Here is a 20,246-nt window from a genome sequence, read left to right as displayed (position 1 = left end):
TATGACACTAAAAACATAGGTAATAAATCCAAAAATAAGTGAGACTACATCAAGCTAAAACTCTTGTCCACAGAAAAGGAAACAACCAGCAGAGTTATAAAGACAACTTTTGGAATTGGGAAAATATTTACAAAACCGTATATTTGATAAGGGTTAGTATACAAAATATGAAAATAACTCCTACAACTCAATAGCAAAAACCCCCTAATAACCCAATTGAAAAATGAGCTAAGGAATTGATGTTTTTGGAGAAAAGACATAGAGGTAGCCAATAGCTACATGAAAAAATGTACATTACTGGTCATCAGGGAAATACAAATCAGAACCAAAATGTGATATCATCTCTTACCTGTCAGGATTGCTGTTATCAAAGAAACAAAAGACTAGTGTTGGGGAGGATTTGGAGAAAGTGGAATCCTTGCACAGCGTTGATGGGAAGGCGAAATTGTGCAGCACCTACAGAAAATAATATGGAGGTCCCCCAAAGAATTAAAAATATAACTACCTTAGCATCCAGCAATCCTACTTCTGGATATTTATCCAAAAAAAACTGAAGTTAGGATCTTGAAGAGCACTTCCATTCAGAATAGCCCAGATATGGAAACAACCTTAATGTTCCTTAACAGATGAATGGATAAAGAAAATGTGGTATATACATACCATGCAATACTATTCAGCATAAAAAAGAAAGAAATTCTCAATATGTGCAAACCTGGATGAACCTAAAATCAATAAAAAAATTGCATTTTTCCACTTACATGAGATATCAAAAATGGTGAATTTTATAGATTCAAAGAGTGAAATAGTGGTTGCCGAAAGTGGGGAGAAGGGAGAAATGGGAAGTGGACATGAGGTTTCAGTTAAGCAAGATGAATTAGCTCCAGAGATCTGCTGTAAACATTGTACTTAGAGTCAGCAATAATACATTGTACATTTAAATGTGTGTTAGGATGATAGCTCTTATGTCGTGTTCTTGCCATAATATAATAAAATTTAGAAACAGAAAAATTACAACATCTTGAAAGAAAGTTTGGTGGGCTTAAAAAAAAAAAAACAAAACTAACTCTTTGTTTTTCCCCATGCCTCTTGTTTAATACTATTGTGGCTGCAGAATGCTTCATTTACATTCATATTTCATCTAGATGAATCAGAAATCTTTCAGAGCAATCCGGGTAGGCCTGATGAGGTACAATTGGAGAGCTGAAGAATGAGGCTGCAGCAGATACACAGCATAATTTAATGAGGCCAAAAGGTTTGAGAATTAGAACAAAATGTTTGAGTTCTTTTGTGAAATGTACTACTCTTGGGAATTAATCTACCTGATTATAGATAGGCATAGCTTTAAAACTGAATCCATGTTAATCTCCTCACACAGCTGTTCCAAATTAAAATGCATTTGCTTTATAATCTTTACCTGCAGCATTGCCATTCCTTAGGGTTCACCCATGTACATGAGACCTCCTTAAAAATAGTGCCAAAACTAAAATGAACTCGATCACGTAGTCCAAACAAATGAATAAAGGAAAGTAAAACCAGACATAGAGTTGAAAGATAATTCCCAGGGCTAGCAAAATTAAAAAATACTTTATTTTCCATAGAATAGCCAAGGGACTGCTTAGCAATACATACTTAAGATTGCCTAGCCAGTTAGGAAATAGTTCTCCAACTCTTACCTTAATTCTAAGAATTAATTTAAAAAATGAAAAAACATTCAAATTAATAAAATAAAAGTTTCAAAATAACTAGTAAATTGAATGAGAACAAACGAGAAAAAATCATATGATAGATTTGAAATAACTTTCAAAGAATGCACATTTGAAGTTATAATCACTTGACAATATATCCATTTTTGACAATGCATTATTCTTAATGCACTTATTTTAAAGAATTTACTTTAAAAAGTGATCGAGAAAGTCTTTTCTATTTTGCTCTCATATCCAAACTAGAAATAGTCAATAGTTTATAAAATCTAAACCAAGTTACAAATAGCTGAACATGCAGATGTGTTTTATGTAGTTAGAGTGAACACTGTCAGTTTTTCAACAGATAGTAAGGAAGATAATCCATGGGAAATAATTGATTGCATATCTACTGTCTCTGCTTGGCTTCTTCATCAGGCAAAAATAAAGCCTTTGGAGGAAATGTCCAAATATATGATAATGAAGGACATTTAACTTGTAACATTTAATTCTATTTAACACATGGATTGCTTCTAAAAACTTTTATTTCAGTTATTTTGATGCTTTCAACAGTTACTTAAATTTTTAGCTTTCGAATAGGGCTCCACCTTTGTTCATAAAAACCAAGTATTTATTCTGGACTTACTGTGAAGCTGAAAACAAGAATTACCATGTAATATGCCCAGCCAGTAGCATGATCATCAATTTAAAATATGTGTTTTATGCACATGTGTGTACTTGTGTGTGTTCTTGTCTCTGATAACATTTATTTACCCTCATTTCTCTTAGAGTAAAATTAATGTTGTCAATCCCTCAAACTATGGAATATTTTACCAGGCACATCTTCAGCTTTGAATTATATGACTTTAATGCATTTTGCAAAGTCCTTTTAATATCTGAAACAAACTGAATGAAAAATGAGGTTAAGTATTACTTTAAGCACAGAGTATATGATATGATGTAAACTTTATAGCACAGAAATGACACATGAAATTCCAAGTAAAATTTACTACCTAGAATTGAGATTGCCCATTGTTTGTGTTAAAATGTTATGCCAGAAAGGCACTTTTTGCTGATTTTTCTGTGGTTCTTTTCTCTGATTAAGAACTCTACTCAGAATATATCTTCTCAGAGGGATTTTCCCCCACTCAACCTTTCTACAGTGGAACCTTTCCCCAGACATCCCCTTTATCATTCTCTATTTCAGCACCCTCTTTCTTCCTGGTCTTCTTTCCCTCATATTACCATTTTTTAATTATTTTAATGCTGTGTTTGCTTTTTATCTGGAGCCTTCCTATCTAATATAAACTCCACGAAGTAGTTGTATACATTTGTAAACATACCAATGAATTCTTAAAGGATGGCACAGTACTTGATACATGGTAGTTGCTCATTACTAGCAGATATGTTGGTCATATCAGTACATATGCAATAAATATGCTCCTAATCTATACAAAATTCATAAATGTTAGAAAAATTAAATAGCTTTGTTCTTCTTTTAGAAGGAAATCATTAAAAACAATTTTTTTTCTAAATACTGGAATGTGGAATAAAATTGATATAGATGTTCTTATATATGTAATCTTATAAGTAGGTAACACTTCAGCTTATATGATAAATGATTGTAGTGATGGCACCTTTCCCTTCACTCTAATCATCTAACACATAGTTTTTCATGAGCATTCTCATTATCAGTGTCAGCAAGGTATTTGACATTTCCCAAGAGGAACATTTGAAATAAATCACCATAGAGCTTCTATTCTGCCCTCTCAGCTGATAATACTCTTTGCAGAACTGCAAATTGCTTGGAAATTCAATGGACCCCTAGCTTATTCTTCCTTTATCTAGTACTATAAATGCATATAGAGAAAAAGGAACCTCAGATTACTTCCTTACAATCTGATGTTGTGAGGGTGATTCATAGTTGCTAGTGAATTAAAAATATCATAGCATGTATGTATATCGAACACCCACATGTAAGACACATAAGAGAAATATTAGCTTGGTTCTTTTTGAATGTGTGTGCAAAACTTACATGACTACTGCACTTTGTTGTCCTTTATAAAATAGTTTTTCTGTTTTATTCACTTGAGCAAATTCAACAGACATTGATTAAATTCTTGTCTCCATCAGACCCTCTAGCAGATGTGTCGGCCATATTTGTAAATTTGCAATAAATACGGAAATTTCATATAGATACATCTTATGTGGACATAGTGGCATTTAGAAAATACTGACCCCTTTTCATTAGAGTTTGTTGCTAAGTATGATAAAGCACACCAAATTTGCTTATCTAGGAAGGTGTTATTTTGAGTTATTTTAGGTTCCTCTTGAGGCATAAAAGGCTAAAGACACACTAATGGAAAATATTACCTCATTTAATACTAACAGTTTGACTATAAAAGACAAACATTGGTGTCATCATCTTCATTACTATAGCTAACACAGAGCTTATAATTTCCATATATTAATGCTTTATATTACTGTTTCATTTACAACTGGAATAATCATATGATATAATAATAATATCATATGGTGACATCACCCCCATTTTGGAAATAAGAAATCCAAAATCAGAAAAGTAAAGTAACTTGCTGAAAGTCGTACGGCTACTAAGTGGCAAAGTCAAGATGGTAATCTACAGTCTGAATTCCATAACCTCATGCAGAATGCTCCTGACTGGCCATCTGTCTGTGTCTTTCTCTGAGCACCTCAGTGGCTATGCTAATCATAATTTGCCCACACAGGAGCCTGCCTTCAAGTCAGACAGCAAGACTTCCCCACAGGGATCTGCTCCTCACAGCTTTCACAGGCTAAGGTAGATCGCCAAAACTTTGCAGGCTGCAAGTAACTTTCAGATCCTTGGGCTTTATAAAATAAAGTGTGAAAGGTGAATTTGGACACTTTTATTTATTACATAATGCTATAAAACTGGAGATATAGACTAGTCAAATGCTGTGGATTCTGATGTCTTTGTGAATTATGGAAACCACAGTAGAATTGTATCCTAAAATATTCCATCCAATCTAGTATTTTCATAGGCTTAATGCCAAAAATTTTAGTACACAGAGTAGATTAATAAAACCTATTTCTGACTTCATTTTTCTAACATGATTCGAAGGCTGAAGTTTTTATTTTAGTTTTATTGGCTTTCTTCATAGACTAATTTCCATTATTCTTTGGAGATTTGCCTATTGTAAATTAAAGTTGAACTCTGGGTAACTGATAATTGTTGAGGTGACAGTTTCCAGTAACTGGGTTCTGCTGGGAAACAAATTCCTATGGCTTTTTAAAATAGGTTGACCCTGTGGCTTTGGAGAACTCTTAATTGAAGACAAGTATTTTAGTTTTCAAACAAAACAAAACAAAACAAAAACAGATTAGCAGAAGTCAGAACTGTAGGATAAAGTTAAAATCAGTGGTATATAAGGAACAAATCAGTAATACATTGTAAATAGCCAAAACTGCTGTTACTTAAAAGTCTTCTCAAATCAAGTAGGCCAGAGCTGTAATACCAAATTTGAATTATTGAATTATTGTTCCTTTCAGAGGAAAATTAGTTTTTGAAACAACTGAAAGTAAAATTATGTAAGTTTATAACTATGTTAAAAAGCCATAGGGCCATAAGAATTTTTTTTTTTTTTTTCTTGAGACGGAGTCTCGCTCCGTGGCCAGGCTGAAGTGCAGTGGTGTGATCTCAGCTCACTACATTCTCCGCCTCCTGGGTTCCAGCAGCTCTCCTGCCTCAACTTCCCAAGTAGCTGGGACTACAGGTGTGCGCCACCATGCCCAACTAATTTTTGTATTTTTAGTACAGACAGGGTTTCACCATGTTGGCCAGGATGGTCTTGATCTCTTGACCTCGTGATCTGCCTGCCGCAGCTTCCCAAAGTGCTGGGATTACAGACATGAGCTACTGTACCTGGCCAGGAATTTAATTTTTAAGTTTATTTCCACCCACCCCCCACCCCCACCTGCAACCAAGACAGAATCTCACTCACTGTGTTGCCCAGACTGGAGTGCGGTGGTGTGATCTAGGCTCACTGCAACCTCCACCTCCTGGGTTAAAGTGATTCTCCTGCCTCAGCACCCTAGGGTAGCTAGGATTACAGGTGTAATCCACCACGCTCAGCTAATTTTTGTATTTTTAGTAGAGATGGGGTCTCACTGTGTTGCCCAGGCTGGTCTCGAACTCCTGAGCTCAAGTGATCCACCCACCTCAGCCTCTCAAAGTGCTGGGATTACAAGCATGAGCCACCACACCTGGCCTTAAGTTTAATTTTATTGTCTGCTCCCCAAATTACTGCTTTTACAATTCTATAACTATGCATGAATCCAGAATTATAAGAATTTATTTTATTTTCTAGGAATAACATAGTACATAAATAAGTGTACTAAGTACACTTTATTTTGCCTAAAAAAGTTGTTTACCTCCAGTAAGGATATCTGCTTATTTCATATTAAATAAAAAGATTAAGAATGTATGATGATGTAAGTATAGTGAAACAGCCCAAATTGCAAAATGCAAGACAACTAATAGCCCAGTTTTGGTCCTGCTCTTACCAGATACTGTAATGAACTTATTGATATGTTGGATAACACCAAAGTCTATCTTAGATCCCTCTGGTAAGAAGTAGAAACCACTCAAGTGTCTATTCACTTGTTCTTCATTTAACAAATGTTTGTTTCCATTGATGAGTAATGTACTACAATAGATGCTAAATAATAATCTTGGTACTTTTAAAACCCAATCCAACGTCTATTCAATACTAGCTTCCCACTGTATTTCTGTTGAAGACCTGTACTCCAGCATTACGAAAAATATTTGTCAAAGCCATCTGTTATTGTATATGTCTCATGTGGCTCTATGATGAAAATTTCATAGAAGTGAACATTTTGAAAGATGAACCTATCTAAAATCATACATGTTGAGAAACATTTAGTTAATTTTGTAGGAACATTTTACTCAGAACAGAAAAATGTCATGTGCATTTGTTATATGAACCTAGTGTTGTGATTATAAATATACTACTAGGCACGAGTAAAGGAATTTTTTCTCCACAAAAGTCGCCTTAGCCTGGATGTAGATATGCTCTCATGTAAGTGATTTGCTTAAGTGAGAATTAAGATGAAATATTTAGCTTGTGTGACTACCAGTTAAGCATTTTGAGTTATTTTTATGTCATTTTGTTTTTATGTAAGATCATGCAAATGTACTTAAAAGAACTGTACAAATACACATCTTTGAGAATGTAATTTACCTTAAATTTTTAATTGTATGTATTTGAAGAAATCACTTTATTTTTCTATAACTCCAAAATTATGGCTAAACAAGAACTGTAAGTTTAAAGAAGTAAAAAAAAAAAAAAAAAAATAGAAGAAGTGGGTTATCAATCACCTCTATGGACTTTAGCATCTGGAATTTAGTTCATTGACTATTCCACATGGTGGCAGTAGTATAGTATGGAATAGGAGAAATGAAACCATTTACAATTCCGAGTAGAAATTTGTGTACACAAAAATTATTTTAAACTTAACCAATACATTATGTATACGCACTATACAATATGTAATGTGAACGTTTATGAAATCAATGAAGTTAAAATTCTTATGGAATTAGCTTAAATGTACAAAGAAAAGACAAGTATGGCACTAAGGAATGAAATTTTTTTATTTTAATTTTTTACTGTCATATGAAGAATGTGTGTAAGGTACTACAGTAGATCCTGTTTTGAAAGACTTATATTAAACTTTTTTCTCAGCTGAATATATATTTATAAGATCATTATAGAAAGCTCTAAGATAATCTATATAATCCATAAAATCATTAAATACCAGTGTGCGTATGTGTTTGTGTGTGTATGTATGTACATATATATACATAAACCCAATATAAAATGATCTTGGGTATATTAGATTGTGTAAATATTGTAATGGTAAGGCAGTTGTATAAATTATAAAGAAGGCTGCATTTGCAATTAGGATTTTACTAAACACTTGGAATAAAATTTCAGGAAAATAATGTCTTTAAAAATCTCTACAAGGCAAATGAAAATTGAGAAAAGGGGTACAAATTATACATTGATGATATGGGAATGATTCAGTTAGTTAATGCATCTTACATTTAAGTAGCCAAGAACCTATGTGAGAAAAAGAACAAAAAGAGTTTGGCATGTTTCAAAAATTATAATTAAAACTGACAGAATGTGCACTACCCCCAGCCCTGATCCCAAATACCTTAATTTTGAAAACTTCTGAGGGGTCCATGTAAGCAAACACATAGAAGTGAAGTGAAACTTTTATAGCAAAATAAATAAAGCAACAAGCTTTTTTTTTTTTTTTTTTTTGGCCTAGTGTTTATTTGGACTATTTGAATGATAACATCAGTCAAATAATCATATGTGTGGATCTGAGTGTAGCCTCGATGTTATTAGAAATGCTTGCCTTTCTGAGACATAGATATAAGATTCATATAGTCTTGTTTATTTTTTTACTGAAAGTATTTTATGAAAAATGTTTTACTAGATGATTGTTGTGGTAACAGGAACTTCTAGACAAAGCCATGCTTCAGTTGAAAATTAGAGGTATGGGTTCAAATGTTAGTTGTGAGGGAGAACCCCCAGTGCTTTCTGGAGCATCTGGACTTTTTCTCTGACTTAATTTGATGATTGTTTAGGGTATGGCATTTAAATTGAATTATCAGTTAGGGTGGTCAACCTGCTTATAAAAATATTTCCATTTAGAAGTAAGCTCAACTATGTAAGCAGTAACCCTACGTTGAAATTTATAGACAGACCCAAAAATGACCTAACTGATGAATTAAAGAAAATGAAACCATTGCATTTTGATTAGGAATTCCTGGAGAGAAAGATAGATTGAGAGAGAGAAAAAAACCAACTTCTATCATTCACTTAGAAACAGTCATTTATACTTACAATTTGAAGTATTTAAAACTCGGATTATGTTCATCATGTGGCTTCTTACATAACCAGCTAAGGCAAACCTGGATGATGTAAGAGTGGCTCGCCTAAAACCTTACAAATGAAATAGCAACATCCCTGATGTACGTTTTGGGGACAGGGATTGTAATAATGTGATCTGTGTGGCCAAGACCAGTGAAAGAACAGAGAACAGATGTGAAATCTCTTTTGAGATTTGTGCTCTGAAATCATGTGCAACAGTTAAAAGACATAAAACAATTAGAAAATGTCCATTCAAATAGTCAATCAACATGAATTAGGGAAAAGCTCTTAACATAGTTCAAACTGGAATTTGAACTCATGGAAAAGTGATTTTCTGCACGTCTATATTTAGAAATAGCTAAAATGTTGGGTTGAGAGTGTTGGTTTACTTAGATTACTAAATTAGTAAAAATCAATATATGAAAAAATCATTTTATTAAGTATAGGTTGACCCCATGGAATTTACCTTTTATACTTTCACACTATTATTTAAATTTAGTGGCTTTCAATAAATACTTAAATTATAAAAACTCTCCATTGATTTAAAAATATTTTCATACTTTATAGCATGTTAGGAACAGTCAATATTTTGGTTATATTTAAAAATCCTAGGAGCTTACTTACATGTGTCAGCCAACTTTTATAGAAAATAAGTAATATACTAACAATATAATCATATGTGTGCATCCTAATTATTTCCATGGTGAAAACCATCACAGAGTTTAATTGCCTTAAGCAACTTTGAAGTACAATGACCTTTCTGAATAGTTTTTCATTACTACATACCTATGAAATAGGGAAATAAACTTTTTTGCAGTGGCTCGCTATGTAGATAATATGTATAACCATGTAAGACAGGTGAAGTGAGGTTGGACCTCAAAGATGTGTTTTCTTTTCTTTTCTTTTCTTTTCTTTTCTTTTCTTTTCTTTTCTTTTCTTTCTTCCCTTCCTTCCTCCCTCCCTTCCTCCCTTCCTTCCTCCCTTCCTTCCTTCTTTTCTTCTTTCTTTCCTTCTTTCTTTCCTTCTTTCCTTTTTTCCTTCTTTCTTTCTTTCTTTCTTTTTTTGAAACCGAGTTTCACTCTCGTTGCCCAAGCTGGAGTGCAATGGCACAGTCTCGGCTCACTGTAACCTCCACCTCCCAGGCTCAGGAGATTCTCCTGCCTCAGCCTCCCAAGTAGTTGGGATTACAGGCATGTATTACAAGGTCCGGCTAATTTTTTGTATTTTTAGTACAAACGGGGTTTCACCATGTTAGCCAGGATGGTCTCGAACTCCTGACTTCAGGTGATCCACCTGCCTCGGCCTCCCAAAGTGCTAGGATTACAAGCGTGAGTCACTGTGCCTGGCCATGAAAGATGTACTTTCTATGAATGAAACATTAGTCATGCTCCTGCCTGAGGAATGGAATATGCAAGAGGACACTTAGGTACAAATTTAAATGTAGCAGCTGGAGTCTATGTTTACAGTAGGTTATGTGATTTTCCTCTGGTCCCTTTCTGAAGTCTTTACTGACCTCAGTTTTTCTTGTCATATCATTCAACCAGAAAACACTCTTTTTAATAGAAATTTTAGCTGTTTTATTTTGCCATTCAATTAAATTTTATTAAGCCTAATGAATACCTATTTTTCAATTTATCCAGGTACGTGTATTCACGTTTTCAGTTGGTCAACACAATTATGACAGAGGACCTATTCAGTGGATGGCCTGTGAAAACAAAGGTAACAAATCTGTTTTCTTCTAGTAAACTAGAAGAAAAAATATTTTGGTAGCTGTTGTTAGGTGTGCTTATTTAAAATAAGCTAAAGCTGTAGCTAACTTCTATAAGAATCAGGCAAGAGTAAGATTATGAACATGTTTCTATAGAGAAAACACATACAAATTTTGACATTAGCATTACATTATATGAAAATTCAGACATTGATTATATTTCCACATTTATAAAATAATGTATTACACTGAATTATACTGAATGATATATATCAGATATAATCTTACATGAAAAATTAGGAATGAAACAATATCTGAATTTCATAAAGCTTAAATATGAGAGTATGACATATATATTTTTTCTCTGGGTGGTTTAATTACTGTTTTTGAAAAATCTTATACATTCCAGGATAATTCAAATATTGTGCAGTGAGCTCATATTTTCACTCGGAAAGAATGATGTTACTGAGAAAAAATATATTAATTTGAAAAATGAACTGTGATGCCATGGCAACAAAAAGAACCTAATTTTTTTCTGAAAGTTATATTTAGGGAAAGATTTTATATAAATATAATAATTATCCATCATGTATCTTTAATAATTTATCCAATGAAAAAATATTTTTAATGATTCCATGTTTCTTATTCCTTCGTAGAAGAATAATACCTATTTTATAGTAACCAAGAAATGTAGTGAAATTTTTCACAAATCCTGTGTGTTTGTTGTGAAGATTCATTAACCATTTTCTTAATTTTGATATTTTAGTATTAGTTCAATTTTGAAGTGAAATATATTATTTTCAAAATACTCTTTATGAATATTTATAAAATAAAATAATTTTGTGGCCCTTTATTATAAAGTAACATTTATATATAAATATATATATGTATATTTCAGGTTATTATTATGAAATTCCTTCCATTGGTGCAATAAGAATCAATACTCAGGTATGATTATTTAAAGCTTGTTTAAATTTTTTTTTCAAGTATAAGATACTTCTTTTCTGGTTTAAATATGCTCAATATGGAGAAAATTAGTAAGAATGAAAAGATCTGTAATATTACACTTATATTAAAATACTGAGTATCTTGGTGATATATTGGTTTTATTTCATTAACATTGCAAGTGTTTTCAAACATCTAAAACTCAGGTAAATAAAATGAGTATATTGTTACTCTCAGATGTTAAAAATATCATAGAAAATACAGAAAATCAAATTTTCTAAAAATATATTTCATGTAATTTGAACTTGATTCTGCAAATGATTTTTTAAAGTTTCTTCAAATTGTAGGTACCATGTATAAAATTAAACACTAATTATGCTGGACAAATTGTACAGGGACCTAGTTGGAACTTAAATACCTCCCAAATAACCCCTGTGGATCTATTTATCTATCTAAAGTAAAGTTACAACAAGGAGATGATTTTTCTAACATCATTCAGTTGAAATCACGCCTGTTAAATAACTTTTTGTAGAATGTAGTAATTAAGTTAATTTAAGTATTTATTATTTTTAAATAATCATAAATTACTATGAAAATTGCTACTCCTTTTTAAACACAGTTGAAAATCTACAAAATAAACAAAGTCAAAATTTAGCATAAATAACATGGCATTTGTGGAAGTGAATACTGAATACATTGAATGTTGAAATGAAACAGCAGCTGCATTTGAGTCTGATGTCTAGATTTGGCACAGTATTTCCTTTATTTTTTTATGTGTTTAAATGTAGTTTTGAATTTCAGCCAAACAATCTGTGATATGAAAGAAAGTATGTGGCTGCTTTATGATTTTAAATTTCTGCAATTCCACGCAGTAAATCACAGAGCCTTAAATAGTTTAGATTAACATGAAACAATTCACAAGGAACGTATTTCACTTATTGGCTGTAACACAGAAAACAATGTTCTGATTGTTACTGGAAAAAAACTTGGGTAGATATATTGTATAAATAATATAAGTCAAATATTGTTGATTCAAAATATGTAGCCATACCACTTAGGGAGTATCCAAAATAGAAATTAACTGATTATATATTCAGTCTCAATAATTTTGGTTCTATATTCATTTTTAACTCTAGGATTTTTTTTCTCTGTAATTTTTATTACAACATAGCATTCCTAGTTTTAACCACAATTTTTTCTTTTTTTCACAAACAGGAATATTTGGATGTTTTGGGAAGACCAATGGTTTTAGCAGGAGACAAAGCTAAGCAAGTCCAATGGACAAATGTGTACCTGGATGCATTGGTAAGAGGTTGAGCTGTTCAGTCAAAGACTTTCATAACAAAAGCACACAGATGATTTCTACTTCTTTCTAGATGATGTCTCTGTTTTCCTTTTCATTAAACCCTCCCCCAAATTTCTTATATCACAGACCTGTTTCCTAGAATTTACATAATTTACATAAAAACATAGATTTGTATGTAGTAGAGAACTACAAATACGAAGTGTTAGCTTATTGTCTACTTGATCCCTTCATTGAGAATGTAGAATTTCCAACCTGGAATGTTGAACACATGGGCATTTCAGTAAGTTTTTAAATTGTTAATGTAAAAAAAAAGATGAAAGTCTTCATGAACTAGAATCTATTTTTGCAGATTTTGAACAATAATTTAGAAGAAAGTATTTTTAAAGTATAGGAGCTAGTAGAAGCATAGAAGCATGTCTAGCCTCCACAACTATAGCTGAATCTGCTAAAACTCAGGAATACATGCTGTTAGATAGGCAAAAACTTTACCCTATACTAAAATCATCACAAACATCTTAATATATTAGTATAATCTTTTGTGCCAGATTCAACTTCAGACTTTTTATGGAAATACGTCATTGAGATGATCACATCTGGTGTGAAACCAACACATGTTAAATTGTCCATTGAACAACTGACATTTCAGTAAAGATATGTCATTATATTTAAAAGCAGTGGTTCTCAACAGGGGGGTCTTTTTGCCCCTTACAGTTCATTTGGAAAAAACTCTGTAGACATTTTTGATTGTCATGGCTTGAGGGGAGGGGTTGCTACTGGCATCTAGAGCAAGCTTGTCCAACCTGTGGCCCAGGACGGCTTGGAATGCAGCCCAACACAAACTTTTACACTTTCTGAAAACATTATGAATTTTTTTTTTTGCTCTTTTTAAAATCTCATCAACTATTGTTAGTATTAGTGTATTTTAGGTGTGGCCCAAGACAATTCATCTTCTCTCAGTGTGGCCTAGAGAAGCCAAAAGATTGGACACCCCTGAGTGGATAGAGGCCAGGCATGCTGTTAAACATCCTTTAATGCAGAGGAAAACTGCCCACCACACACAACAAAGAATTATCCCTCCAAAAATGTCAATAGGGCCAAAGTTGAAAATTGTTTAAATGTAATTTTTACTTCCTGACATGAAAATTATAAATAATAATCATCGCACTTAAGCTTTATTCTTATGTTTAGTCTTAATGAGAAGAACTGATTAATGATTTACTAAAATAATATATTTGGAGAGTATCAAAATAATAAGAACTGAAAAATAAATGCTGATTCAGTAACCCTTTTCCCTACTTGGAGATCAGTTGTTACTACTTTTCCAAATGTAATGATGAACCCACAGGGCAAAATGCAGTCCATTTAGAATTACTTATCATTTGGTTTTTAGAAAATAAACATATACAGGAAGTTAGAAGAAAAATAGGCACTATTAACATCAGCCTTGCACGCTAAGAAAGATAAAATGAAGCTTGCTTACCTCAAGCCCTAGCTTAAAATTACTGTCCAGTGTTCCTTTTAGACATCACATATTTACTTAAGGTCACACAGTGATCCAAAGCTGTGGTCAAAATGTTGTACTTTTCAAATCCATCACAGGACAGTGTGTGATAGGAGGAGTCAATAATGATGCCCTGTTGTGTTTCCTTTGACTGGAAGTTCATTAGCCAGCATGTCTGCATTGCTGGTAAGGTTCTTACTGATAGCACAAATGACATTAGGAGGAAATGTTGGTTCTAAATGTGCTGTGCTATAAGCTGAAACTAAATGTAAAAAAAAAAAAAAAAGCACATGAGTTTGCTATTCATTGGACACATACAGCATTCTTTTTACTGGTTTGAAAATGATAAAGTGATCCCCATATATTCCTAGTTATTTGTTTATAATCTCTCCACACAGCAGATTAAAAATATATGTTGGTCAAAAATAAACAGTTGTATTAAAAAGGAAAAGGTAAATATATTTTAAAACCAAATATAATGGATATAATGAGAAAAAGAATTCTGACTTCAAAATAAAGAAGCCAATATTGGGGCAAAGTGGATTGTGGTTAAGAAAATGGAGACATTTTAGCTGGTCATATTACTGTAAGATTTTTGCTGTTGGTGGTGAAAAGTGAAACCATAGAAATGGAGTATAGCATAAAAGTTGGGGGAGCACTGAGTATATCAAAAAAAATGATACCCTGGTCATTTTTGGTGATAAGGGGAGATTAGGACAGTATTATGGAGGGTTCATTTTAATTAGGAGACAAAGTGAAGCTCTTTATAAAAAGAGATATGACAAGAGTTGGGGCTCTAGAAAATATTTTTAAAATTCCAGGGTAGAGAAATCTTGTTTTATTTCTCTCTTATTTTCTAGAGACACATGCAATGCTCAGGAGTAGAGTAGAAGTTTTTGGTCTGCTTAATAAATGGGGAGAAAAAATTCAAGTTGGGTCCCAATGAGTTCATTCATAATTATTGTAAATCCAATATGTTAGTAATCTAGTAACTCACTTTAGGCTACATTTTACCATTTTTAGAAGCAAATAATGGTATGCAGTAAAAATGCAAAGGAAATGATTACATCCATATCTACCTCGTCTTAAACCACGGTAGCATTTTTAAAACTCTGCATATAGATTATACCTCTAAGAGACACTTCACCAAATCTTTACTGAATTACCTTTTGGATACAGTTTTATGAATTAATCTATTCATATATATGTATTATATATAATACATATATTATATATAATTGTATTAGTCTGTTCTCACGCTGCTGTGAAAAAATACCCGAGACTGAGTAATTGACAAAGAAGAGAGGTTTAATTGATTCACAGTTTCATGTGGCTGGAGAGGACTCCGGAAACTTAAAATCATGGAGGAAGGCACCTCTTCATGGGGCGGCACGAGAGAGAATAAGTGCTGAGCAAAGGAGGAAGCCACTTATAAAAACATCAGATCTCGTGAGAAATTACTATCATGAAAATAGAATGGGGGAAACCATCCCATTATTCAATTACTTCTGGATCCCTCCCACAACACGTGGGGATTATGGGAACAACAATTGAAGATGAGATTTGGGTGGGAACACAACCAAACCATGTCAATCATCATGCACCCAAATATGTTTGGTTGTTTCCTTAGTTGTATTTGTTGCAAATAATTTGGTATTTTGGTCTGCTGGAAGCTTCTCTATTATTGTCTGTCCTCCATAATTCATTCATCATTCCCATTGAATTTGGGCCTCCTATGTGCCCAATTATGAACCACAACCTGATACCACAACATTTGCTCCCTGATATTAATAAAATTTTTAATGTTCTAATGAATAATGATTCCAAATCCAACTTTATGAACTTGGTTCTGATTCCAGAACTCTGTTCCAAGTTCATGAACTTTGGATTTGGAATCACTATTTGTGAGAAGATTAATAATATTTTCTCATTTTAGCAAATTCAAAATTTCAAACAATTTAAAAATTATTTTAAAGAGTGATTTTGATAAACAGGTAGTTTTGACATGAAATAGTGGCTAAAAATTATAATGGATATAGATGTCAGTAACGAAAGCAAACTCTGACTTGAAAATCAGTTTATTTCAACTAATCTCTATGAATTCATTTAATATATTAAATTATGTGCCAATTAATAGGATGGCATTATTTCTATTATGTTAAACTCTTCAGACTAGACTTTTATATTTGATGCTTTCAGTTGTCTTTTCTTCATCATTTTACCTTGTCAAAAAGTACTGCTTGTTTTGGGGGCTACTTAGAAGTAGTATTGCTTCTTCTGAAGAGCATAACACTTACTTAGAATATCCCAGATATGCAGTATCAATAGAATGTTTATTTTATTTATCATGCTATTCAACGGCACATTTGTCATTTAGCATGAAGTCTTTGGCTTAGGGCATAAAAAAATTAAGCATGAGGCTACAAAAAGGGAAGCTAAGTAAATCACTTAAAATAATATTTTATTATCACTCTGCTTATGGAGGCCCTGATATTAGGTGAACTATCACTATTAAAAAGGGGGAGGACAGAGAGTTACTGAAATGCATACAGGCTGTTGACCAGTTGTGTAAGTTGATTATTTTTAAAGTTATCTTAGAGTATTATTTTAAATGTTTCATGCTTCAGTAGCTGCCTAGTAGGTCCTAATTTTCTCCAAGATATTTTCATTGATACTTTAAAAATAAATTTTAATAGATACTCAAAATGAGTTACGAATGTTTTTGGCTCTTTGTAAAGTAACTATAAAATGCAGTCTCAGATATCAAAGGCTAATGCACTCTGACAAAGCTTAAATTGTAATTTTAATTTGCCCTTTCTCTCTGAATCTATTTTTAGGAACTGGGACTTGTCATTACTGGAACTCTTCCGGTCTTCAACATAACCGGCCAATTTGAAAATAAGACAAACTTAAAGGTTAAAAGTTAATTGATAAAATTAATAATAATAAATGACAAACTGTGACGTTGAAGCTCAACATGGATAAGATATTTCCATAAGAAAATACATGCAGTGTAACTGTCTTGTGAGGCCAGAGGTCAAAGGCAACAGCTGCCTATGCGATAACCACCTGGGAAAAAGGAAATGCAGGTCAAACTCTCTGTTGCCCTAGAGCCAAGATTCAGCTTAACTCCACTTAACTATGACCTGATGAGAACACAGAGTCAGACTCTGGGAGTAATTATATGATAAATGGACAGTAATATTGTGTGCACATTTTAAGAATCCATCTGAGATATTAATGGAGTTTAGAAAGAAAAATCCAAAGACCAAAAGCATGGTGATGTTTGTATCAGGTGTACATTGGTATATTAAATCATTCCTCCCCAACTCCCAAACAGTAGCTTTTTAAAAATTATCTTGTAACTTAAGGATATGATTTAAATTAATATTTCTCTTTATTTTTTTCTATTTTAGGGTACAAGAAGAATAATGTCATAGAATGCTTAATTTTTATAGCACTGGTTTTTTGGTCAGTGCAGTAAAATGCCTATTTAAAAGTTCTAAAAAATACGTATCTTATACTTATTATGTCTTATTTGTTAAATGCTTTTGATTTTAAATAGGATTGCATTCCAATTTTTTAGTTTGATTCAGAAAGAATTTGAGATTTTGAAGTTAAGAGTTTTTTAATACTAGAGACTGATTTTATAATATAGGTGATATACTTGATTTGAGTGAATATTTATTTCCAGTTTATGGTTTCATGAAGTCTGTTGCACTTAAGCATTGTTTGATCAGTTATTATATATCTCAGTTGAACTCCTTATTTTAATAAGGAGGTCATAGGAAACAGTTATTTCTCTTTGGGGGCCCATGACCATTCTTAACTATCTGCAGGTTCTAAATATTGTAACTCATAAAAGAGTAACTCTCTAACTTTATCATACGTGTTCACAAATCTCACTGTGAACTAAGAGATTGCTCCAGTTGGGAAGTTTTTGCTCAGACTAGGATTGGTTCATGGAAAAGAGCATAGTTATTGACAGAACTTTCTTACTCTATCTGTACCTCCACAAAGTTTAAATGTTTTTGTAATTACTAGATTTTCTAATTTTTTGCAAGCACATTTCAAATTTATTATTTTATAATTTATATAATTCCATTTGAAACAACAATTTTGGACTCAAAATTTTAACACAATTTCCATCTTTATGTCCCATGGAAGATCATGATGGCAGTTTGCCACAAATCTCCTCTACTTGCACCTAAAACTGTGATGCCTGTTGCTTGGTATATAGAAGTTATTAGCCGCGACTAGAAATAGTGTTTTTAGGATTTTATCACCAATATGGTCACATACGTTCAGGATAGTTACATACGCAGGAACCATCTGCAGCAAAAATCCAATGTGTTCTTATTCTATATTGTCTAATCTTTAAGCTGGACATTCTTGTGGCTTCTTAATTATAGTAAACCATAAAGTCAGTCTAAACTCACATACATAGACACACAGCGATAAGCGCTGACTGTACGATAGCAGTGAAAATAAATATTAGAAGAAAAGGGTACAAGAAGTGTCAAACATTTTTATTTATCTTTTATATATTTTAGCCTCAATTATCTAGATTTTCTTTGCTAAGTTAAATGATAATGATGATAAAGTTGTAGGAAACAAAGCCGAGAATCCTTGTAAATTGACGCCAAGAATACTTCACTCTATATATACATTTAAACTAATATGGAATATAACCATAATGCCGGCAAAATATGAGCATATGATAATTGTGTAAAAATATGTAAATTTTTGATATAAAATGCCATTTTTGCTCTCTTATTATAGAACCAGCTGATTCTTGGTGTGATGGGGGTAGATGTGTCTTTAGAAGATATTAAAAGACTGACACCACGTTTTACAGTAAGATGAAATTTGCTCTTTTGATACCCTTTCTAGTTTAGAACTCTGTACTAATTTAGCTTGGCCACAAAGCACTTAGGTAATTCTCAAAAATTATGGGCAGTTACCTTAGCAAAGGAACTACATGGTTAAAAGCATCTCTAAAATAAAATGATTCCATGTTATCTTTCAACATGCTATAAAATGTATTAATACATTATGTATTTAAAAGAATATAGATTTCTAATTGTGACTCGGGCATATCTAAGCTTATATTTTTTCTTTTCCAGCTGTGCCCCAATGGGTATTACTTTGCAATCGATCCTAATGGTTATGTTTTATTACATCCAAATCTTCAGCCAAAGGTCGGTATATAATTTGTTTACACTGGTTAGTGTTTTGTAGAATTAATGACTAATGTTCTTAATAGGATTGTTGTTTTAAAATTTACTATATAACACTAAATATCAAAGTACAGTCTGTAACGTGGCTCTCTTCTTAGATGACAAGACAACACATCATAATATATGAAAGAGTGAAAGCAGTTTTCATTTTCTGTTACCAATTTAGCTGCACTAATATTTTTATCTCAAAGACAGTCATTATCACCCACTGAGCCTCAATTTCATGCAGCCCACTTCTGACTTTGATTTTAAGGCTGTAAGATAATAAAGGATATTGCTCCAGACATAAGTTTGAACCTGATAAGTATTAGTAATCTTCGTCTATGTCCAGGTCACATTTTCTATTGCCCTTCTCTTCTAGTAATTAACTCTGCTTTCCGTCTCCCAGAATGGTTTTCCTTTTACTTTAGGACAGGCCTGTAAAGAGATGTAAGAGATTGAATAAGTAAAATTCATGAGATGGGCTTCAGAAATGGGAAATATTTATTAATCAGCAAGTTAATCTGAAAGACAGAAAATGCCATCGATGAACCATATTATCCTAATTTTTATGCCTATTTTCTCAAGATATTTTCATAAATTATCTTGCACAACTCATTTCACTCTTCATGAACTGCTTCACAGGGCATTAATAGCAAAATTTATTTAGACATAAAATTAATCAAAGTCTTGTAACTGTAACCTTAGAAGCATCTGTTTAGTTATTGCTTAACTTTGAAGATAATATTGAAGATCCTTTAAACCATGCAGATTTATGCATACTACTTCTTTCTCCCGAGTCATGGATATGTAATGTTAGCCATATATTAGAATATACCACAAGTGTGTGAACATACACACACACAAAGTTGTGTCATTTAAATATTGTTCAAATCCATAAGAGAACTATTGATACTGAATGCAAA

The 20,246-nt window shown here is 32.5% G+C and overlaps 1 protein-coding gene and 1 long non-coding RNA gene across 11 annotated transcripts in view; one reads left to right on the top strand and one right to left on the bottom strand.

Moving 5' to 3' along the window:
- Positions 1-20,246, top strand: part of LOC105475402 (calcium voltage-gated channel auxiliary subunit alpha2delta 1) — a 506,236-nt gene that overhangs the window by 427,363 nt on the left and 58,627 nt on the right. For all 9 annotated transcript variants that reach the window (XM_011730609.3, XM_011730608.3, XM_011730607.3 and 6 more), the window contains 6 exons: positions 10,282-10,360; positions 11,248-11,297; positions 12,510-12,599; positions 16,939-17,016; positions 18,884-18,958; positions 19,228-19,302. In XM_011730609.3, the coding sequence (XP_011728911.2) occupies positions 10,282-10,360; positions 11,248-11,297; positions 12,510-12,599; positions 16,939-17,016; positions 18,884-18,958; positions 19,228-19,302 (447 nt within the window). The remainder of the gene's footprint in view (positions 1-10,281; positions 10,361-11,247; positions 11,298-12,509; positions 12,600-16,938; positions 17,017-18,883; positions 18,959-19,227; positions 19,303-20,246) is intronic.
- Positions 19,625-20,246, bottom strand: part of LOC105475404 (uncharacterized) — a 111,155-nt gene continuing 110,533 nt past the window's right edge. For both annotated transcript variants that reach the window (XR_983321.3, XR_011622094.1), the window contains one exon: positions 19,625-19,758. This is a non-coding gene — a long non-coding RNA (uncharacterized lncRNA). The remainder of the gene's footprint in view (positions 19,759-20,246) is intronic.

This window comes from Macaca nemestrina, chromosome 4 (assembly GCF_043159975.1).
Source record: "Macaca nemestrina isolate mMacNem1 chromosome 4, mMacNem.hap1, whole genome shotgun sequence".
Taxonomy (NCBI): Eukaryota; Metazoa; Chordata; class Mammalia; order Primates; family Cercopithecidae; genus Macaca; species Macaca nemestrina.
The sequence above is the reverse complement of the archived record's forward strand: the minus strand, read 5'-3'. Positions and strand labels throughout refer to the sequence as shown.